The 24,353-nt window shown below is 36.4% G+C and overlaps 1 protein-coding gene and 1 long non-coding RNA gene across 4 annotated transcripts in view; one reads left to right on the top strand and one right to left on the bottom strand.

Annotated features, from left to right (window-relative positions):
• Positions 1-24,353, bottom strand: part of LOC123686458 — a 182,662-nt gene that overhangs the window by 4,896 nt on the left and 153,413 nt on the right. For all 3 annotated transcript variants that reach the window (XM_045626608.1, XM_045626611.1, XM_045626609.1), the window contains 10 exons: positions 23,658-23,771; positions 22,455-23,185; positions 21,954-22,164; positions 20,403-20,608; positions 20,207-20,345; positions 19,686-20,003; positions 19,111-19,210; positions 16,578-16,750; positions 6,642-6,796; positions 4,771-4,981 (listed from right to left, as the gene is read on the bottom strand). In XM_045626608.1, the coding sequence (XP_045482564.1) occupies positions 4,771-4,981; positions 6,642-6,796; positions 16,578-16,750; positions 19,111-19,210; positions 19,686-20,003; positions 20,207-20,345; positions 20,403-20,608; positions 21,954-22,164; positions 22,455-23,185; positions 23,658-23,771 (2,358 nt within the window). The remainder of the gene's footprint in view (positions 1-4,770; positions 4,982-6,641; positions 6,797-16,577; positions 16,751-19,110; positions 19,211-19,685; positions 20,004-20,206; positions 20,346-20,402; positions 20,609-21,953; positions 22,165-22,454; positions 23,186-23,657; positions 23,772-24,353) is intronic.
• Positions 14,151-15,493, top strand: LOC123686459. The gene is made up of 2 exons (XR_006748468.1): positions 14,151-14,652; positions 15,131-15,493. It is a non-coding gene; the product is annotated as an uncharacterized LOC123686459 (long non-coding RNA).

The raw sequence follows: 24,353 nt of genomic DNA, 5'->3' as shown, positions 1-24,353 counted from the left end.
ACGACTAGAGTCATACGCAACGAGAATTGGCAGGATCACTTGTAGTGACGCAACAAGCCATTTCAAAACGCCTGAAAGTCATGGGAATGATTCAGACACAAAGAAATTGGGTGCCCTACGAGTTGAAGCCGAGAGATGTTGAACGGCGTTTGTTTGCTTATGAACAGCTTGCAAGGCAGAACGGAAAGGATTTCTGCATCGCATTGTGACTGGAGACGAAAAATGGGTTCATTACGATAATCCCAAGCGCATAAAATCATGGGGATATCCGGCAATGCTTCCACGTAAACGGCCAGACCGAATATTCACGGTTCCAAGGTAATGCTCAGCATTTGGTGGGACCAGCTCGGCGTAGTGTATTATGAGTTATTAATCCCGACTGAAACAATGACAGGCGATCGTAAGCGGACGTAATTAATGCGTTTGAGCCGAGCATTGAAAGACAAACGGCCGCAATAGAACGAGAGACATGATAAAGTGATTTTACAACATGACAATGCTCGTCCCCATGTTGCGAAAGTGGTCAAGACCTACTTCGAAACGTTGAAATGGGAAATCCTACCCTACCCGCCGTATTCTCTAGACGTTGCCCCCTGGGACTATCAACTGTTTCGATCAATGGCACTTATGAAGAAGTAAAAAATTGGATCGATTGGTGGATCGCTTCAAAAGATGATCAGTTTTTTCAACGCGGGATTCGTACGCTTGCCGAAAGATGGGAGAAAGTAGTGGCCAGCGATGGACAATACTTTGAATCATAAATGTATAACCAGTTTTTTACAATAAAGCCTCGAATTTCTGAAAAAACGGAGGAAGCATTGACCAAATTTCCAGGGTGTGTGGAAGGAAGGAGGTCCAGTTGCAGACTCCGCATCTCTGTGCCTAGAATTTCCGCCATGTACTGGCAGATGCTCTCGCTTTGTCCATCACCCCTGAAGATCTATTTAGTATGCGGTGCGGCACTTTTCATTACCGAAGCTGAACGTTGAGCGGTTCATTTCTATATAGAAGTGCCGAACTGGCAATACGCTCAACTGTCGAAGTTATGCCGCTATACCGCTAGAACCCCTCTTAGGACATTAGACCACTAGGCTGCATCATGGATGTCTATTTTCACTTTTATTAGTTTTTTCACCCAAAAAACTTGGGAGAAAACTTCGTATCCTGTCGCTCGAAACTTTCACATTCGAGCTACCCACCAGATATTTTGAAACTATTTTTCACAAACAATAAAAATCAATTAGGACAATCAACATACGATTAGATCAACCATATGTCATCATTTTATACTGTCTAGTTTGTCTTCGATGAATTCGATTTTCATGATTCAATCTAACACAGAAGTCGAGAACTGATTCAATAAAATTTCGCCCAAAATTATAAGAAATTGTTAACTTTAGCATGTAATATAATTTTGGCAATTGAAAAGTCCCCCGTCTGATGCACAAATGGCAGAGCTAGTATTAAATCCATATGATTTTTAGTTAGTACCAACCTTCAAACGATACGTGTCAGAATTTGACAGCAGTCCGACCATTAATTCTTGAGATATTGCGTTGTGAGTGTAGCTACTTTTTTTGTTTGAAAAAAGATGGAAAATAAAGAATTTCGTTTACTGATGAAATATTGCTTTTTGAAAGGAAAAAATACAGTTGAAGCGAAATATTGGCTTGATGAAGAGTCTCCAGGGTCTGTACCAGGAAAATCAACCATCATTGATTGGTATGCTAAGTTTAAACGTGATGAAATGAGCACCGAAGAGGCTGTCACCGACGAAAAAATCAGAAAGGTTCACAAATTAATTTTGAATGACCGTAAAGTGAAGTTGATCGTGATAGCTGACATTGTGAAGATATCATCTGAACGTGTACATCATATCATTCACGAATACTTGTACATGAGAAAGTTGTGTGCAAATTGGATGCCGCGCAAACTCACAATCCATCAAAAGCAAAAACGTGTTAATGATTCCGAGCAGTGTTTGAAACTGTTTGAGTGCAATAAACCTGAATTTTTGCGTCGATATGTACCAATGGATAGAACATGGCTCCTTCATTTCACTGCAGAGTCTAATCCAAAGTCAGCTGATTGGACTGCACACGATGAACCGAATGCAAAACGAGGAAAAACACAACAGTCAGCTGGCAAGGTTATGGTATCAGTATTCTGGGATGCGCAAGGTACAATATATTTGATTACCTCCAAAAGGGCCAGACCATCAATAGCGATTATCATATCGCGTTATTGGATCGTCTTAAGGATGAAATCGTTGAAAAACGGCCACATTTGAAGAAAAAAGATGCTGTTTCATCAAGACAATCAAAACAAATCAATAAAAAAAACAATGGAAAAATTGCATGAATTGGGCTTCGAATTGATTCTGCATCCACCGTATTCTGGCCCCAGTGACTTTTTCCTGCTCTGAGACCTCAAAAGAATGCTCGCAGGAAAGAAATTTAAAGCCAATGAAGAAGTAATCGCCGAAACTGAGGTCTATTTTAAATCCAAAGACAAATCGTAGTACAAAAATGGTATCGAAAAGTTAGAACGTCGCTATAATCGCTGTATCGCCCTCGAAGGCAACTATGTAGAAAAATAAAATTGAAAAAAATGGGTTTTACTATGCTAGACTAGGGACTTTTCAATTGGCCTTTTAGGGGATGTATAATTGTACTTAGAGTGTTTTTTGTAAGGGAAGAGGGAACAACTTTGTCGCTCCTCTTTTGATTTTTGCCATTTTTCATGCATTTCTTTCTAAGAAATGCATAAAATAAATAAGCACTGTCACTGTTATTCGTTAGAAAATTGAGGCGATAACCGTCATCTATATTTTTACAACTCCTGAAATGTTAACAGCGTAGAAATCACGTCGAAACCGTTCAGAAAGATAATTAAAGCGAGTTTTATACATATCAAAATTTCACAAGAGAATCCTCCATTCATCAAAACTTCCGACACTCGGCGTATAAACTTTTTTCATAACCGCCAGATTCGTCGTCCCTCGAATGAAAAAACGTAAAAACTATACGGCCGCGTGACCCCTTCCGGGGCGTTATAAAAATATTTAATAAGCAAACAAGAGAGGACAGGGAAGACGATTCCGTTTTTATAAACATGTGGGGTGGCTTGGCGCCCGGAAGGAAATAGCTGGTAATAATCTGACTATCCTGTGTAGTCGAGGAGGATCGGGGCCTGACCTCTGGGCCCGAGTTAAGCTCTCAGATCCGATATTAAATTTGTATTTTTACGCTGATTCCGAGGAACATTCGTGGTACGTGACCGGAAAAGCAACCTGGACGCGATTAACGATCCAGCGAAGCATTACGTTGGTCAGACCAATCCTAGGGGGGGTAGGCCACCGCCGAAGGGGAAGGGGGATGTTTAGTCTATTCACTTTTGGTCCTTCGCACCATGATTTCATCAGTAAGTTGATTTTTTATCGAGCCCTCGTAGATTCGTTATGGCCAATTTTAATTAGGGATTCACGACTTGGCTTGATTTTCATACTGCTTGGCTTGAGCTTGACTCGATTTCAAGTCAAGCTCAAGTCAAATAGTAGTTTTTCAATCTCTGGTCTAGTCAAGTATTTACCTTGTACAATACGAAAGACAATAATAATGATCAGTTGCAAAGTACGCTAAATTCAGTAATAAGAACAGCGGTTGGCGCCCCATGGTATATAACTAAGCAACAAATCAGAGAAGAACTGAAAATTGAAACTATTGAAGAAATAGTCAATAAACAAAGAAAGAAGACAATAGAGACGCTGAAAGAGCACGAGAATAAGGAATTAAGAAAGAAAATACAGATCAAAATAAGAAAGACAGATTAAGAGGAAATGCCTCTTTCAAAGAACTAAATTAAAGAAACAAGTGACATGAAGTAGGGAGGAAAGCCTTCCGATCAGACAACAGCAGAAAATAGGATAAATGAAATTAGAGGCGAAGGAAATGTAAATTCCGGACCTTAAACAAAAAGAAGATCTGTAATTTGTAATCTGAGTTCAAGTATTTATTTATGAAGTACTTGAATCATATGAAGCTACTTTTTTTTAGCAGTTTTATTGTGTAGTATCATATCAATAAAAAATGAAGAAATGAGAAGGAACCTCGCAGAAAACACATATTTATTAAACTTATTGTATGAAAGAACCGAAAATAGATTTGTCGCCTAACCTATTGCGGGTTTTTGTAACTGTAAGAGCAGCTCTGGAAAATTGTCTTTCAACAGGAGCTGAAGATGGTGGCGTTGATAAAATTCCTAAGCCATTTTGGCCAACTTTAGAAAGATATTTCTGAAACCACCAGAATCTACCAATATATTTCATAGAAATGTGGAAAAACTACTAATAAAGTCACACTGGCAAATGCTTCAGTCTCTCGGTGCTCGAGGAATCCCCTTATTTAGTCTAAGCGCTCACGAGATCGCAGAAATATATGCCGTGCGACGCGTGCATATCAAGCTCAAGTAATATCAAGTAGCTTGATATCGAATCAAGCAATAAATATCTAAAATCAAGTAAAGTCAAGCTCAAGTATGTGATTTTTCACGAGTTTGAGTAGTTGTTTAAAATGTCAAGCTACTTGGCTCGATGAATCCCTAATTTTAATACTACCAAATCCCTTGTTTCAGATGTTTAAAAAATTGATTTTGAAGGTGTGACTTCGGTATCTAAAATGAAAAATTATATTCCTTGACAAATACTCAATTCCCATTACAACCAATTCAACATTGAACTAATATTATAACGTATTTCGAACAAAAACTCACCTTGACCACGTTGGTTTCTGACAGCAACTTGGCAACATCACGCACATATACGGCAGTTTGTTCTGAAAGAGTTCCTCCTCTCAGTGCAGAATCTAATAATCGTAGAGTTTTCTCGTCACTTCTCAAATCCCCATGAAGTTGATCTAGTCTACTTTCCAAAGTCTTCCATGTTTCCAGCAACGGCTGAAGTTGACTCAATCGATCTGAAGTTCTGGAAGGAACAGAACCGACGTCAGAAATTTTCGGGAAAGATTCTTCACACTTTCAGTTTCATTTTCACATTTGGAAATGTATTATAACACCTTTACAATGAACTCGTAGGAAATTTGATATTATACATTCTCTATTTGATGAAGCATTATATTATTCTTATTATTTCCGAGAAAATCCATGGATATGACGAGAGACATATTAACCTTTTTCTCCAAAGTTGTTAGATAATCTTAGAGCTTAAACGAGTTAGACAATGAACTAAATTTTGGCAGCCCTTACCCAAATACTCCATCTAATTGGGGAATCAAATGGTACACCAACTTACCAATTGGTATTCAGCAGCACAGACTTTTATAATGAATTCAAATCTTCGAATTCTAAGAACAATGATAAGATAGCTTTTAGCATCCTGTTGGGTGAATGGTAATGAAAAATACCAATTGATTCTTTCCTCTCGTTTCTGTGAGGCTATCAAATAAATCACGGATGACGTACAACGAAAAGCTATATTTATATAAAATGTTCCCGAATCCACTTGCTACCCACAGCACGTGATATGTGGGTGCAGCTGTCATTATGCATCAACTACGGAGGGAGGGTCCTCTTCAACTGCTGAATACTAATTGATAGTACCGAGTACTGGCAGCTACTTAGTTTTCCACACTATACTCATCGCCTTAAACTCCAAATGTCCTATCTATCACGTCCTTAGTCGTGAGAGAACGTTACTACCAGAATAATTCATTCTGCTAAATGTATTCGATAATGTTTAACAGTTAAATCTGTTTATTTCGATTCCAAGTATTAGATGTGAACCTACCGTCGGTTTCGCGCGAAATATACAGTTCATTTCGCGGAAATGTCACCGTCCTGCACGAGAAAGGTCAGTGAAATACAACATTCTGAATTTTGCGATCAAATTTTTTGTCATCGAAAAGAATCGGTTGATTATGAGACCAAATTAGTTGATAATGAGACCAAATTAGTTGATCATGAGACCAAATCAGTTGATCATGAGACCGAATTAGTTGATCATGAGACCAAACTAGTTGATTATGAGAAGGAGGAAAAAGGGTATGTGAATTATGAATCTGGACGTATCATTCAACGAGAATATTTAGTGTATAATCAAACTCAACCTTTGTAAATCCAATCGAATCTTCATCTTGAATAAAAATAAATAAGTATATTGATAACGGGTAAAATTTCCAATATGGTATGACCAATACAGAAAATGAAGCTGAATAAATGAAACGTATCCCAAGGCCTTCTTCTCCCTTTCAGTAATCCCACATAATCTATCGTTTCTTCATCTACCGGAGTTTATTCTCATAACAAACTTTTACCCCAAATAAAGTTTCATTAGTTTCTACTGAATCACTTCTACAGCTAATCATTATTGCCGTGGTGAGATCGAGGATTCCCCTAAAACCGGACTACATCTATTTCTTGTGTAAATAATGACTAGTCTCAACGTATAAAGGGGGCTTCATCAGCGAAAAAATGAGTTTCATTGAATAGGTGTCGACTAATTTTTCGGAGAATTTATATGACAAAAAATTTTACACAATGCTGCAATCCTTCAGTTATATTCTTTGTGTTTTTCTCTATCCAATTATTATTAACTTCTTTTTTTGGTAACCATTATAGGTACTTACTTCTGATGTAGATTTTCCCACAAACTGTAGAGATGCGAAATGTCATTTTTCAAAGACGAGGCATTATATTCTTTGTGTTCGACAACAAAGTGGTGAACAGACAAGTTCAATTCGAAAAGCTTCTTCTTTTTATCCTGAATATCAGCCAATAATTTCTGTAACAAAAAAATATATTATAGAATTGAGAAAAAAGCACAATTTCTGAAAGAAATATTTTTTGGTAGATTTAAATGGATATGTTCATAAAAAAATAAAATAAAAGCTTGTGAATTTCTTGATCAAGAGGAACAAGTCAGTGTTTTTTTTCGTGGTATAGCCTATAGATTTCCAGGTAAAACAAATGATAACATCAATCCAAAGGAAGTCTGCATTCCCAAACAGGCTGACCGTCTGAAGAAAACGTTGATTTGAATTTTTCATGGTGGAAGAAGAACGAAAGGGAGGGAATATAGTAGGCAATGAATTATTCGAGAAATTGAAGTTTTCAAAGATTAAAGAGCTGAAGTCGAGGGTCCAGTGTAGGTCACTCAATGGAGCGACGTTGATCGCCATCCCAGGGGAACATTCAAAAGTCCTTCCGTAAAAAAAAGGTCGATATCAGGATGCCTATATATTCCATTCGGTTGACACTGCTGTTGCTGTTTATAAATTACCAAGGGAAAGGCGATCATCTGATCTCCGAAGATGAAATGAGTTTCACCCTCAACAACCCACAGTAAAAACCGGTAGGTTGGGCGATAACATAAAGTTACAGGGTGTCCTAGAAACATTTCGTTTTCTTCTTCTCAAACTCACCAGATCAATATCCGGATGTAAGCTCTGTAGCAAATAATGTAAACTTAAAGTTCTGTTCAAATATCGCCTTTGAAAGAGTTGGATCAATCTAATAAATCGATAACCAATTTTTCAAAAGTGCAGCATCAATCTGGATGTGATCAATACGAAAGTAACTTTGAATGTACAGAAAATATAATTTCCTTTAAAAATTCAGTGAGAACATAGCCACATTTCATTGTTAGAAGACCATTAAAGATCTGAATCCAGCAATAAAATCAATTATTTAATGCCCCGCCGTTATAGAGAAATTTATTCGATGCAGTCCAGATATACTGCCACTTCTCTTCTGTAAATCGACGAACCACAATGTTATTTCACTCTGATTTAAAGTGCACCTAGGGAAAATCGCCTTTTTTGAAGATGCGCATACGCTGAAAATGATCTGTAGAATCAGAAGATTCATATTCGAAAGAATGCGAGTTCCCAATTACCACCCATTTTATAAAATGAATGAAGAGTTGGTTTACAGCTTTAAAAAGTGAAAACAATATATCTAAAAATAAAAAGGTTTATGGTTAAATATACTGCTCCACAAGAGTTGAGGATATCGTAGTCAATCGTTTTGAAATGTAATCTTCGAGAAAATCGCTGTAAAATCATTTAAAACTCAAAAACAACTCGAATCCATCCAATAAAAATCAGTATGAGACATTTCGTCAATCTGGTCGCCTTTTTTCTGAAGTTTGGTTCTTTGCATATCATCATCATCATCATCATTCAGCCCTTTGCATATGCTTCATGAATATTCTTATTTTGAAATGGAGTCAGTTCATCAACGGCTTCGATTTGAAACGAGTTTTCTGAAAATGCCAAGACGTAAATTAACAAACGCTGAGGTTAATAGGGCTATCGGAATGCTACAGGGTGGCCTAACTCAGGTTGTTGTTGCGGAAAGGCTCCAAGTCAGCCAAAGTGTGATATTTCGACTCTGGAATAGGTTCAGGGAGACAGGTTCCGTGTTGAAAAGACCAAGGCTTGGTGGGCGATGAAAAAACACCTGCTCAGGATCATTTCATCACCGTTTCGGCGAGAAGAAACCCTACATCTACGTGTAGAATGCTACGGAATACTATTCAAAATACAGATGGGATCCAAGTTTCCATCGAAACAATCATACGACGTTTGAGAGAGGTGAATCTAGGTTCTAGACGTCCATTAAGAGGAGTTTCATTAACACGTGACCGTAAGCGTCAAAGACTGAAATGGGCAAGGCAACATATCAATTGGAACCATCATTGGGGTAGTGTCCTTTTCACTGATGACTCCAGATAAGGACGATTTTCAGATTCTCGAAGAATAAGGGTATGGACAATCCCACGCATACCCCGTAATCGTCGCTGTGTCCAAGAAGTCCATCCATTCCGAGAGGGTAGTGTTATGGTATGGGCCGGGATATGTTTCAAAGGGCGCACAGATCTACACATTTGGCCTGGGAATATGACCGTCTACACTATAGGGAGCATGTCATTGACAATGTTGTGCCAAATTTTCACGTTGCTATTGGTGAAACTTTTCATTTTCTAGACGATAACGCTAGACCGCACCGTGCAGCAATAGATGAGAATGCGCGCGAGGAGCTTGGTATTCCACATTTACCAATACCTCCGCACTCACCAGATTTGAATTGCATAGAACATGCATGGGATATGCTCCAAAGAAGATTAGATAATCATCAACCTACCCCAGAATCCTTAAATGATCTGAGAGAGCTCCTGTCCCGTTTATGGAACCAAATTCCTCAAGAAATGTTCAACAACCTCGTGTGTAGTATGCAAAGTAGATTTCAAGCTGTTATTGATGCCCGTGGAGGCCATACATTGTATTGATAGTCTTAAAATGCTTAAATTCTCCGAGAATAAAATTTCGTTATTTTACTCGATTTTTCTTAACCACCCTGTATACGCTGCAGACCTACAGGCTGAAATTAATTTTATTTCCTGCAAGTTGAAATCATATCAATATGAATTTTCATCACAAACATCTCATTTAAACTTCATTTTTTTTCAATTTAAGTCAATATCCCTAACTCATGTGGAGCAGTTTAATTATCGATTCAATATTTTCAATAAGTCTTCATTAAAAGTCACTCATAACCACTTCTTGGTATCCAAGTTTCTGCAAACTTCACTTTTGAGTTGAAATTTTTTATTGTAAGACTGTCAGCGCAAAAATGTAATGTTTTATACTCTTTTAAATGAACGGGGTTGTTTAAAAGACATAATTGTTTTGTAATTTTTTTGTTAACCCGGGCCTGAATTTGCCTTTTGGTTACTGAGTGATAAATTGGAGCATTGAGTAGGTAACATATGTTCCAAATATGAAGAAAATATACCAGGTGATTCGCTTGTTATGACCCCATGAAGAAAAGTGTAAAATTCATAAAATCTCCAATACCCGATAACCAAGACATTCAAAGCTAATGAATGTGGTATATCTAGAACAACTTCGTTGCCTTCTATCAATAAAACGCCCTGTATAAGATGATTCCGAAGGATTACCTTCCAAAAATAACTAGAACCTAAATATCCCCATAAATTGTCAGATTCTTCGACAGGAAATTCAGTTCACCCTTCAAGTTCACAAGTTCTTGTAAGGGTTGAAGAGGTATTATCTGTAGAATCCGTGGAGGGTTAATAACCGAAAGTTCTAATTCTATTATTGCCCGTTCGTTCGTCAGAAAATCCACTATTCTTCCTCTCAACACTTCCTCCACGTCCTCGGAAACTACCGCATCATCTGAGTCATCCTGCATGTATAAGACAACTTCCTAAATTTCACCCTAGAAAAAGGGTGCCGAAGGATTGTAATCCCCGTTACAAGGAAAATGTACTGAATTCGAATCAATTGATTGGCTGTTGATTGTAAATTGAATTACATTGGAATGCGTGGTGCATTCAGCTCAACAGACGGCATACCAATGCGGTTATGTTCTGCTATGTGTATTTACACAGTCCCCTGCATCGTTGCTGCGGTTATCCAATCTGCAAATTTCACATACTCCCCCCGATGCCCCTCCCCGCATAGAAAAACTGTGATTTTCGTATAGAAATACAGAGCAAGCCGTGGAAAAATTTTTCGGTAATTCCAGACGGCTAAGTTTGTTACCTGCGTTTTCAACGATTTTGGATATTGTGATGATTTCTAAACTAAACTTCTAAATTTGGTAGAAATCAGTAAAAATTGAATATCTATACAAAAAATCGGTATATCTCCTGAAATATATTTTTTTAATTTCAGATTATTACCTATAAATTTAATGAAATGATGGGACTAATCGTCCCACTGTAAACATTTTTGTGATCTACGTAATCGAATTAATCAAGAAAGACGTACAATTTTTCCATGAAGGAAATTTTAATTTTTTTCAGTTTTCTAAGGGTTAGGTATGGAAAATTTTGCAAAAAACTTTCGGGATGAGTTCGGAATTCGGCTAATAAGGGATCGTCAATTCTGACAACGCTCACCGATTTTTCGTAGACATCACATTTTTGAAGAAATTTGAACTCGAAAATTGGAAAAAAAGAGAATAAATTGAATTTCTATAGAAAAATCGTTATATCTCCTGAAATATTTGTCATAGACCCCTAAAATGAAAACGTTTTTCAAAGATCAAGTTCTGATCTGTAACATAAAGAGGTTTCAAGTGGCGTAGCTCATGTCCAGAAGAAGTGGCAGCCTCGAGAAAATCGACAATTTTTTCTCTGAAAATTTCAGATTATTACCTATAATTCATGAAATAATGAACTAATCGCCCCACTGTGAGCATTTTCGTGATCTATGTAATCGAATCAATCAATAAAGACTTACAATATTACCATGGGGGAAGTTTTAATTTTTTTCAATTTCCTAAGGGTTAGGTATGGAAAATTTTGCAAAAATTTTTCGACAAAAAATTTTCGGGGTGAGTTCAGGGATCGTCAATTCTGACACCGCTCACCGATTTTTCATAGACTTCACAGTTTTGAAGAAATTTGAACTTGAAATTTAGGAAAAAACAGTAAAAATTGAATTGCTGTTCAAGACTCGTTTTATCTCCTAAAATATTTGTCATAGACCCCTCAAATGAAAACGTTTTTCAAAGATCAAGTTCTGATCTGTAACATAGTAAGGTTTCAAGTGCGTAGCTCATGTCCAGAAGAAGTGGCAGCCTCGAGAAAATTAACAATTTTTTCTCTGAAAATTTCAGATTATTACCTATAATTCATGAAATAATGGTTAATCGCCCCACTGTAAGAACTCCAAATTTGGGAAAAAACAGTAAAAATTCAATCTCAATCCAAGAACCGTTATATCTCCTAAAATGTTTGTCACAGATAGCTCAAATGAACGTTTTTCAGAGATGGAGTTCTGATCTAAAACATAGTGAGGTTTCGAGTGCTTAGCATATGTCCAGAAGAAGTGGCAGCCTCGAGAATATTATCGAATGTTTTTTGAAAATTTCAGTTCATAACCTATAATTTCTGAAATAATGGACTAATCGCACAACTGCAAACATTTTTGTGATCTACGTGATCGTATAGATCAATAAAAAGCTTCGAAATTCCCAGAAAACAACTTTTTCAAGGAAGTTTACAAAATATTCACTTATTACCGAATCGATTACATTATAAAATTGCAATAAACTAATAAATAAAAATACCAAAAACCAACCCCATCAGAGCGTACGCTTTCCCAAAAACGCAAACACTCGTGCAAAATTCCCCAACGGGCGCCGAAACAATCGAAATGCCCGCGTCCTGTAATTAAAAGAAATTGCCAAGTGGCCTTTTTTAGGGGTTTCCTAAAAGTCCGAATTTGGCGTGACAAAACGAGGACCGTCACCGATAGCCATTAGTTAATTTTTTTTTTTTTATGACCGGCAGAATCGGCGGTATGCCCCTTTTGTAAGGATAGTTGGAAGTGGCCGTTTTTACAAGAGGTCGAATTCAACGATACTCGAAACTAAAAACTGGCGGTGTGTGATATTTTCAGTTTGAAATGACGATAAAAGCGTACCCGTGTCGCGCTGCTGCTACAGCGTAATACGTGACGTGACTCGCAAAAGACGTTGCCTCCATCACGGTTCTCTTGCAGACACGTCCAAGTCTTAATCTTGCACCACTACGGCGGCGTACAAATGTTGCGGCCTCCTACAGGTCTGGACCAGCCCTCGGCATCCACCCAGAACACAAAGATTCTTCGAATAATAAAGGCTGTTTTTTTTAGAGCTATCGAACTTTAAATTGCAATAAAACAACGATGGATTATTCGATTGACATGAATTTATTTATCCGCAAGATAATCTTGTGGCATTACATTTCTGATTTCTGGCATATGACCGCCACGGCTGGCTCGGATGTAGTCCAATCTGGACGTCCAATTTTCGATGACTTTTTCCAACATTTGCGGCCGTATATCGGCAATAACACGGCGAATGTTGTCTTCCAAATGCTCAAGGGTTTGTGGCTTATCCGAATAGACCAATGACATTAGATAGCCCCACAGAAAGTAGTCTAGCGGTGTTAAATCACAAGATCTTGGAGGCCAATTCACAGGTCCAAAACGTGAAATTAGGCGGTCACCAAACGTGTCTTTCATTAAATCGATTGTGGCACGAGCTGTTTGACATGTTGCGCCGTCTTGTTGGAACCACAGCTCTTGGACATCATGGTTGTTCAATTCAGGAATGAAAAAGTTAGTAATCATGGCTCTATACCGATCACCATTGACTGTAACGTTCTGGCCATCATCGTTTTTGAAGAAGTACGGACCAATGATTCCACCAGCCCATAAAGCGCAACAAACAGTCAGTTTTTCTGGATGTAACGGTGTTTCGACATACACTTGAGGATTAGCTTCACTCCAAATGCGGCAATTTGTTTTTGACGTAGCCATTCAACCAGAAGTGCGCTTTATCGCTAAACAAAATTCGCTTATGAAAATCGGGAACAACGGCAATCTCATTTTGGGCCCATTCGACGAATCTACGCCTTACTTGATGATGGTTTGGCTTCAATTCTTGCACGAGTTGGATTTTGTAAGCACGCAAAACAAGAGCCTTCCGCAAAATCTTCCATAAAGTGGATGGACACAGATAGACTCATTCGGGTCTTCGTCAATGCTACTCTCTACAGCAGCAGTAGCTTCTTCTGTACGCACCGTACGGCGTCTCTGGGGATGCGAGTTATCAATAAGAGTAAACGTGGTGCGAAAACGTTCCATGGTTAATCGAATTAATTGCTTTGATGGACGATTTTGTCGACGATAAAATGGATGTAGTGCGCGATACGTATTCCGCACAGAACCATTATTTTCGAAATAAAATAATTGCACTATTTGCAAGCGTTGTTCAGGCGTGCGTCTATTCATGATGAATTGCCAAACCAAACTGAGAATAAATCACTTGACAGCTATTAAATCGGTCGCCATCTTGAACAGTAAAGCCAACTTGAAGTTATATACCTCGAAAAAAAAACACCCGTTACTAACTGACAAAAAAACTGCAACACCCCAGCAGCAGTTCTGTAATGACCCGAGGCTAAGAGTATTGCAAGAAAGAGTGATAATGAATGAAGATAAAAAATTACAATTTTTCCCAATCCAGCAAAACATTTTTCGCAAAAAAAATCTGGGAAATGAAAAACGTGGATCTGATAAAATTTTTCATCAACCAATTTTAATAATTATCGTGGACGGATAGTTGCTTTCCAAAAAATTCAAAAGATATCCAGTAAATGTGTTTGAAGCTCCATCTTACCAACGGATAGAAAACTATGCCCAAAAGATTCATAACGGATCAATATCGCACTGCCGAACGGTACAGCGTCCTTTTCACTTTTGGATAAATCAGCGCCATCGTACGGAGGAAAGAAGAATCATAACGAAGAACAGATCAGGATGAAAAAGGACGAGAATATTGTACGATATTTGTTAGATGGCGTTCTCAAAACAAGCATACGGAATACCGCTCATGTCAATAATCAATATATTGTAACGTGTTACGCCACTGCAGATATTTTCCGGGCGAATCAAAGTAATTTCGAAATAATGCAGGCGCGACGCATACATGTGTCGAAGGCTTCTTCAGATAATTTGAAGATAATTCATTCTGATTTAGAGGTTCGTTGTAAACAATTGGTTTTTGCCTGAAATTAATAAATTAATGGTTTTGTGTTTAACCCTTAATATACAAGGGGTAAGTTAACGAGTATATTTGCTATCTCGCTATTTGTTACATATACAATGTTATTTTAAAGTTCCTTTGTTGCATGGTTTCCTTCATTTTGTTAGTTTTTTTGTCGTACTTAAATTTCCAAATTTACCTACTGCTTATGCTTAACAAGGAATTAAGGTTGAGCCTGCTTCTCGTGAATTATGAATTTACATTGGTTGTTATTTTTTTTTCAAGTCAAATCAGTGATATATAGTTTTTTATTACGTAGTAATGTTTATCTGCATCCATATATTTTTTTTTCTTTCTCTCATTTCAAGTTTTTTTATGATTTCGGATTGGCTGCTCAAAAACAAATTTGTTATAGTTTTTTTTGATTCATTACAAATTAATCGTTGAAACAGCCTCTTAATATTTTTCAAAATTGTAACTTGGGATTCATAATCACGGAGCAGGGTCAACTTTGAGAGATTATGAAAATCTGACTTAGATGAAATTGCAGTTTTTGGTTTGGAGAGAAAACTCAATTTTTGGTTTGGAGTGAAGACTCAATTTTTGGTTTGGAGAGAAAAAACTCAATTTTTGGTTTGGAGAGAAATCTCAATTTATGGTTTGGAGAAAAATCTCAATTTTTGGTTTGAAGAGAAGTTCCATTTTCTTGGTTTGGAAAGAAGTTCCATTCAGGTTGGATTTGAAGAAGGAAATGCCAGTTTTTCTTTGAAGAGAGAATTAGCAGTACTGAAGATAGTGATCCCGATTCAGTTGAAATACTGAAGATAAGTTCAGAAAGTTTTTCTTTGTAAATTTGGACACTGTTTGTAAATTAGAAATTTTATTTTGATTTGAAATAGATGGTTGGTTGGAATCTTGTTGATGTTTATTGAGACCCATTCATAGTTTTCTAGAATCATATTTGTATGGGTGGAATGTTAGAATCACGACCACTCTCCGACTAGAGAGCCGCGTAAAATTTAAATTGTACCCGGTAAGGTTACAATATATGCGTTTTACAAGAATAAATATAATTTGGCAATCATTTCGATCTTTTTTAGCGCTCTAGTACGAACCAATAATATTGCATGAAGAATAAAAGATACATTTTGTCATGAACAAACTTTTTGTAAGTTGGCTCAGTTCATATCAAATATATTTCGCAAATTTCACAACTGGACTAAATATTAATTTTGAATTCAAAATGTTGGGAAATAGGCAAGTGATTCGTGAAAAAACCTGATTTTTTACAAAAAAAAAAGTTATAACCAATAACAAAAAACCCTGATATGGTTCTGGTCGATCTTTTTCTGGTGAACCACTGGTAGTTAATAGAAATGTAAAATAAGACTGATACTGAACTTTTTAGTTTCTTGTTGTTGCGTTGTATCTGATAACGATTCCGAGAAAAAAATGTCATACAATTCTCGACAAAATTAAAATTTTCATGATAATCCAATCATTAAGCTGTGAAGAATATAAATTATTATTTTATTTTCTGCTCATTTTCCCGATATGTAACAATGTAGTAGGATTACTAGAAAACACTCTGTATCTGAAAGCAAAGAGTTTTCGGGTCCATGTTTACGAGAATATCCTGTATATTTTAGTCGATCAATATCGAAATAACATTCAAAACGGAACTGGAACTTTACGAATTTTTCAAAAATTCCTGTCAATTAAATTTCTTCTGATTGACATGATAAGTCAAATGATTTCTGAAAATTTATTTCTTGCTGTGTAGAAGTTCGAATATATTTATATCAAAAATACATAATTTTCAAATTACAATTTCATTTTTCACCTACTAAACAACAGTCTCTCTTGCAATAAATAATTGAAAACTTGCATGACGCGGCTATCACCATCAATAAATAATAATGTATCTATCAGAAACCGGGTTCAAACTCCAATCACCATTAATTAAAAATAATCGAATCGATTAGTATTGAACTCACCTCATATTTAACAACCTCCTTCTCAAGGTCGTCCAAATCTAGTATGCTCCCGTCATCTGGAACCACAATTGAACCAAGCGAGTGCTTCAATTGCAAGATCTCCTTCTGTAGATTACGATAGTCCTGCATGATCATAACACTTTGCTTCAACTCGATCCACAGATCCAACAGTTCTGAAATATAAGAGAAATGCGCTGTAAGTTTTCAATACCATTTATTATCATTGCGATAAAATACGACCGATTAAGAGTTCTATTGAAATTTAGATGTTAACAGTTCGACGTACCTTTATTAATTCATTATGAATTCTATTAAAACCGGATTTTATGTAATTAACGTCAGTGCAACAAGTTAAATGAGGTAAATATTAATTTTAACCATCATTAGCTCGAAGGATCAATCAAATAACAAGTTCTAATTTGATGTCATTGCAATATTTTTTTCAAGTTGCCCTTACTTTCACTCGCAAAATCGATCATAAGAAAGTTTCCACAAGTTTTTTACGACTAATATTGAATTGACATTTCACAAATTTTCAATATCTACCAGCATATTTCATTCGAATTCTTTTTAAAAAATATCAAATCAAAAACTGCGACAAAATCGCCACCTATGCAACAACAGAACTCAAAAATAGAACTGATTCAAAGGTGATGTAACATTTCAAAATATCCTTCTCATTATTTATCAAGACTAATGTTAATTTATCGCCAAGTATCGACTCGGAAACCTTGACATTTGCTCTGGCACCAATCCAGATATTATCCTCAAATATTAACAGGAATCTTACCTTTTTCACTGACGATATCATCACAATCACATGAAGAAAAACTAGTGAACAGGTGTGCACAATCAACTGACAGTGACTTGTAAATAATGTGGGCGTTCAATAAGAAACTGTTTCGCATCTTAAATGTGCACAAGTTTGAAGGTTAATTTCTATATTTATCGAGCGGATGTTTATTTAGAATGGTCTATGTAGAGCAATTTCTTGTTCACCTATGTGAAGATCAATGATAATAAGGCGTTTTTGTGCTGAACACATGACAATTCGATGTTTTTTGGAAATGCATTTTTTCGACAAAAAAATCGCTAAAAAGAGTTCGATGTCATTTTACATAGTGATATTTGGTCGATTTCATTTGAAAATTTTCTGAATTCAACATTACTGAATATTTAAATTTTATGGTTCAATAGATCAAAAAAAGAAATCTAATTTGACATGATTATGAGATAATATGTATTCATTCTCAGATTCGTTTGAAACTGATCCAAACACTGTCAACTCTAAAAATCTTAGACCTCAGTGTTGTTTTGGTCACTGACCCTACGAAAAATAAATAAATAATTTCAAAATTCCTTCTTCCTGATTATATTCGTTTTTCTGTCTCAATCAAGAATTGGCGAGATAGATATAAAATAGTTTCTTTTGTTTTTAATTTTCTTCAAATTTGAAGGAGAATATTTTCTAAAGAAACATTCTGGTGTAGGATTTGTTTTAGATGCACTATTCACAAATATGCAACTGGAGAAGGATTGAATTTACAGCTGAATATTGCAAAATTTTTCATTGGATCAATAAATCTTGGTAAATGTGCTTTCTCAAGTCTTTGGAGTACAAAGAAAGATTCAAATTAGCATATAATATAAAAAAATCGCGTGTAATTAAATTTGGGAATCCTGACGGCCTAGTTTCATTACCATATACCACATTAGCCAGTTCCTTAAATCATCAACTTAAAAAATCGTAGAAAACTTTTGTGTGTAATGAACATCCCTCATCAGGAATAAATGTATTAATTTTAATTATTAATTTTATTACTAAAAAATAACCTCTCAACACCCCCTCTATTTTCAATACTGAATTTGTAGCAAATCAGATCATCAAAATATCTGAATTTCAACTTATCCTCCACTTTGTAAGATATGTCTTATATACTTTTTTGAATATGCAATCTTAAACATATATATCCATCTATTTCTACTTTACTAAGGTGAGAAGCATTAAGGAACTGAACTGAATAAGCAATTCTTCAATACTGTAGCTGTGAGTTAGTTGAAAACACTCTAAAACCTGGAAATATGTGTTAAGGGACTGAAGGTATAAATAACATAAAGGCCAAATACTTAAGAAAGTTTTAATCACTTTCATGCAGTTATAAAAGAAAAAAGGCAAAATACAACATATCAAATAAATTTACAAATAAATACACCTAATATTATGACCAAAGCAAAGAGACACACCAAAAATGGTGATTTAAAACAATTAGAACAAAATCACAAGCCACTCAATCTCTTCATGCGGTTATTTGATTGAAAAATAAGCAAAAGGTGCCTTAATAAACATTTCCAGTCTCAAAATCATCACAAAATTATCTACATAACTATAGATAAGGGAGATTCTAAGTGGATTTTACTTTTCTTGTTGAAATCAATTTAAAAACTATATAAAATATAAGTTTGATAATCTTTTTCAGTAAGAAAATGAAGGAGGTCCAAGAGAATGATAATATAGAAGCAAACCAACTCCTACCTGTTGCTGCTTTTTTGTCATCTCTTGATACGCAATCTCCTGAACGGTCAATGTGTTTTAGAAGATCTATATGGCGTTCACATGTTGACAACATATCACTCTGAAAAAAAATATATACTTTAGAGAAAAGTGATGAATCTGCACAAATATACAATTATTCAGTTTCAAGTTGAGAAGGTATCTGTATTTGTGGACAATGTATCTTTATTTGGTAGGTATATTTTGTATGAATCACTTGATATTCCTACTTTTCCTCGGACAGTTTCCGTCGACCGCCGCGTTTCGACGACTTTATCTAACCAATCGCAATTCTAGCAATTACGTAGTTCCGCCCAGCTTTTGTATTACTAAAGTCGCGATTGGTTAGATAAAGTTGTCGAACCTTGGCGGTCGACGGAAAATGTCCAAATCAAACAGGAGAATTTCCAACCTCACTAGATAATTCTTCAGAAATTGACGTCAGTTCAAAAGAACAGAAGAACCTATCAAATTAACATACACAAAATTAATACAAGCTTCTCTTGTATCAATTGTAGTGAATCATTATATTTTGATGTAGCTTCTTATCTACTTACAATTTCATTTGATTCCAAATACTGCCCAAGTCCTAGCTGCACTTGCTGTTGGTGTATCTCCTTGGTGTAGTTCAGTTGGTCTCTGGAAGAGTTTATAAATTTCCTCAAAGATTCTGTATCGCTGTCAGTATCGCATGGCTCAACATTATAACTAATTAAAGGTAACGTTCGTCTTCTGAGGGTAGGTGAAAAATCTGGATTTGTAGACCAGTCTGATTGGCTATCTATGAAGTTACGATAGTCTTCACCGAACTCTAACAGTCTTCTAGCTGCGTCTGAATCGTGCGCCTCGCTATAAGCCTCAGACAGGTACTTTTCCTGAAAAATAAAGAAACAAAGTTGAAAATTACGGTTCATGATGGTTTTGGTTACTGTGAAATGTAAAAAGTGAACTTAAAAATGAATAAGATCCACAATCTTTCATTTGAATTTCTAAACGAGATTGCGATTCATTTTAGAAGCGAAATTAATAACATTTACTCTTACAAATCACAAAAGCATATTTCAGGAGTAATACTCACTTGATAACTGTCCCAAGCCTGTTCGGACAAAGAACTCGATTGTTCTTCTGCAGTATTCAGACTGCTCTTTCCTGGACTAGAATCTCGAACATCAGAAGTGAGATAATTCGTCTTGAGGCCAACCTTAAACGATGGCAGCCTGGAAGAGAGAATTTTTCAGTAAAAAACTAGAGATCAATGTTTGAAGAGATCTTACCTTTTATTGAACGAATCATCAGTTTCAGCCCCACTTGTAGTAGTGTCGTATTTACCAAAGCTGTGAAGACTCATTGAGGGTGGATCACTAGATGTTTGACGCTCACTGTTATTGTTCATTGCATTCGAACACCCTGAATATGATGATGATTTGAACAGCCTGCTGTTTAAGCACCTCTCGTCTGATTTACTGCACTGGTATTTATGCTGTGGAAGAAAGAAGGATATGAAACTGCTGTCGATAATATACAGGGTGTTTCCTAAACATGCGGCAAAAATTCAGGGGGTTGTTCCTTGGACTATTTTAAGCATGTTTTGTCCTTGGATGATTTTTGAAAAACCTCTTTGTATCGAAGATACAGGGCGAACAACATTTTTCATATTTTTAAAATTAATAATAGTTTAAATAAAAATGCGTACCGCACTGTGTTTACTAAGTAGGTACAATTTATTTTTAAATTTGTTTAACAACATTCCAATTACTAAAAACGGCCAGTTTTTTGACTAAAAATTGATAAGTGCAGATGGTAAAGGAATACAGATTAAACACGGTTTTCATTTGAATTCGTTTTGTGATGTATTAGCAATTAACATTTTATCTTTGACTATTATGAATCGCTATACAAACACCGAGATGACTGACATGCATTTTATTTATGGACTTGCTGATGGAAATTCATTAAATTTTCATGTAATTTTTCATAATAAAATGTTATTATCTGAAATTTTGTTTCCCCTATATCTTCGAAACAAATAGGTTTTTCAAAAATCATTAAAGGACAAAATATTCTTAGAATAGTCCAAGGAACAACTCCCTGAATTTTTGCCGCATGTTTAGGAAACACCCTGTATATATAAAAATACAAATAGTACCAAGAATATACATTCACTCAATAAGTCCAGGGTCTAAACAGTAAAACATTCTTTTCTTTTTAATTTGACTTTAATCTTCACCAACCTAGTCACCTTCAAAAGTGATGCATGCACCCAACGCTCCTAATACTTATCAATACCTTTTCCATAGAAAGGTTCGTCTTTGCTTTTGATTTTTGAAAAAGGTTTCAAACTTGATAATTATTTCTTCATTACAGCCCAGTTTCTCTGACTTGAGTACCTCTTAACCGTTGTAGTCAATGGAATCAAATTGATGATAAAAAGTGGTATGGCAGTGTGAGTGCCGTCTGTGCGCCATGCCCGGGACTAATTGAGTGACGTGTTATGTAAATTTCAAATGAATCTGGAGTATTCTGGAGATGCCTTGAAATAACAGAAGGGGTTCTCTATGTTTTTTGGAATTGCTTTGGTGAAATTCATATGGAGCGAATGAAAAGTTTGCAAGGTTTTAACATCGCGCGAAACTATGGCTATAATAATTGATTTTGTCAAGGCTGATTGATAAGTGACATTATGGTAGATAGCAAACATGAGACCCACCCATCAGAAGTATAATTATCTATTATTTGGGATCTGATGAATTGTCTTCAAAAGGTGTGAAGCTATGAATACTTCGAAATAATAAGAATATCCCTGTTAAAAATGTTATTGAACTCACACTACATTTCCTTTTCATCTTCAGCCTTCTCCTTCTGTTTGGCGAAGTCTTTTCTTCTGGCAAGATTGTGTTACTATCTTCAATTGTAGATGACGTGGAATTATTTCCAGCTACTGTTTGTGAACTGGACGTTTGGTTGAAGTCCTCGATCTTCTTGGGTGTTATATTGTGCAAGGCCGACTCAGATGTAGAATGCGAAAATTCGTCAATTCTGAAACCAATGAAGCATAGAATGAACAATAAATTTCTCAAGATAGGAAAAGACACACTGAGTAGTTTTACAGGTCAACGCGAATTTCAACCTTCCATGAAAAATGTCAATGAATGAGCACATTTGAACCAGAACAAGGTTCTGAATAATCTCTAGAACCTGTTTGAGGTTCAAATGGTGATCACTTAGTTAAAAACAAAGAAACCCAAAGGTTAAAAGGTCTAGGTACAACGGACACTTGATGAGGCCTCAGGAAAGGCTTACTTATGTTAAGGCAGAGCTGAACTTACCCGTTCTTAGGTTCCAACTGTAGTATACAAGAAACACTCCATGGTCTATTTCCATTGTACTTCCTCTGGCGCAGCATAACTTTAGGTGTGGTCTCTGTACTGTTCAATTCTGTGAAAGAAGTGTTGTGCGAATCGTTATCGTAGTTGTTCTTGTATGTGGCCGTACTTTCATCAAAATCTTCCGAAATCTGTGATTCTCGTTCTTCGTCTTCGCCACTAGCATCGCAACTATCCTCCGGCCTCTTATTGACCAACCACTGTTTCACCCTGGACATCTTGTTCAAAGCCTGCAACCTTCCCAGCTTCTTTGTCTGGTCCGGACTGACTAGTTCCTCTGCCTTCTGCACGAGCCTTTTGATCGTCTCTTCCGATATCTTCTTCGGTATATCCATGTTATCGTTTGTATCCGTGCTGTCCAACTCTTTCTCTTCGGTTTTGTTGTAGATCCATTCGTCGTCTTCCGAAGTTTCCTGCGCGCTTTCTTGCACCATAGAGACTTTTTCAACTTTGTCCATGTCCGAATCTGTGTCTGGGTGTTTGAAGTAGTACGTCGCCAAATTTGGACCCTTCCTATTCGAATGCGTGAAATGGTCTGCACTTTCGTTGTGTTTCAACTTGCCATCAACCGAATCGAAGCCGTTCTGTTGACCAGCCTTTGGCAAGATGTTAGCGTTCGTATTCATCACTCCTTCCGTAGCTTTATCCTCGTTTGTATCGAACTCTACAGCATTCTGAAACGATTTCATTGTCATTTAGATACATTGTATTCATATCGATACTCGAGTAGATTAGCATCGGATAGATCGCAGGTGCCATCTAGACGCGAAAAGGCGCACTACGTAGTTCGAGAGAGAACGATTGGATTTATACAGATTCGAGTGCACTTTTGCGATCTTTGATTTCTCCACGAAGGGGTCTTATCTGAGGCCCCCGGGAAATGTTTCCAAGCCAGCGGTTTTTATGGGTTTTCAGTTGGTCGCGAATTTTGATTGATCGCAGCGGACATGCCCAGAAAATGGACGCGCTTCTAGATGCCTATCTTGAAGCTTTCTATCCCGCTGCATGGAGGAAAAAAGCGCAATAAATTGCCATTATGATTTTTCAACCTGGAATGTACATGAATTCGCGGTGATAGATTACATCAACCTAGATATTTATGTACGTTGGAGTGGAATCTTAAATCTGGGGGAACTTAATGCTCACCTTATCTCTTGGATCTTTATTAGGATGCAGATATTCTCTGCTGCTCAGTCGAGGATGTTTATTAACTGGCTCGAAGCTGAAGTCGCTGTCTGAATCGGATGAGTAAGTATGATTCTGGAAGAAAAGGATATAATTTAATAAGCACTTTCATTTCACCTGCAGTGGGGTCTACACGATATTCCATGACTCAAATCAGATTTTTATGCTTGTCTGAGAATCGGACGTCCGCGTAGGGAAAGTGCAGAGAAAATTAATGAATCCGAAGGTTTTTTCTTGCCTTCATTGTTGAACCATGAGCTGATCTCGAAATGAGACATCCTTATTGAATGTGCGAATATCTGAGCAAATAAACCTCTCAAACTATGAAAAATAAGGTTAGAATGGCAACACTATGCCTTATTTTTTGACATTTCCTATGTCAATTGTGTTCAGTGGGTTATGCCATTCAATCATAGACAGGTTCAGAAATTGTTGAATTGTTTTATCAAAGTCAGTGCTCATTTGTGAATACTTGTAGACAAATTTGAAAGTGAATTCCCTCTAAACGATACAAAAGTATCAGCATCAAGTACTGAGGAGTACTTAGTAGTTGGTACCACTTTCAAATTGGTCCATAATACAACGAATATTGAGAATATCATTGAATGACCTGAGAATTGTCGAAAATTATCACAATGTTGCCATTATAACAATTTT

The sequence above is a fragment of the Harmonia axyridis genome, chromosome X, assembly GCF_914767665.1.
Source record: "Harmonia axyridis chromosome X, icHarAxyr1.1, whole genome shotgun sequence".
Lineage (NCBI taxonomy): Eukaryota > Metazoa > Arthropoda > Insecta > Coleoptera > Coccinellidae > Harmonia > Harmonia axyridis.
This window is presented reverse-complemented; position numbering and strand designations above follow the sequence as displayed.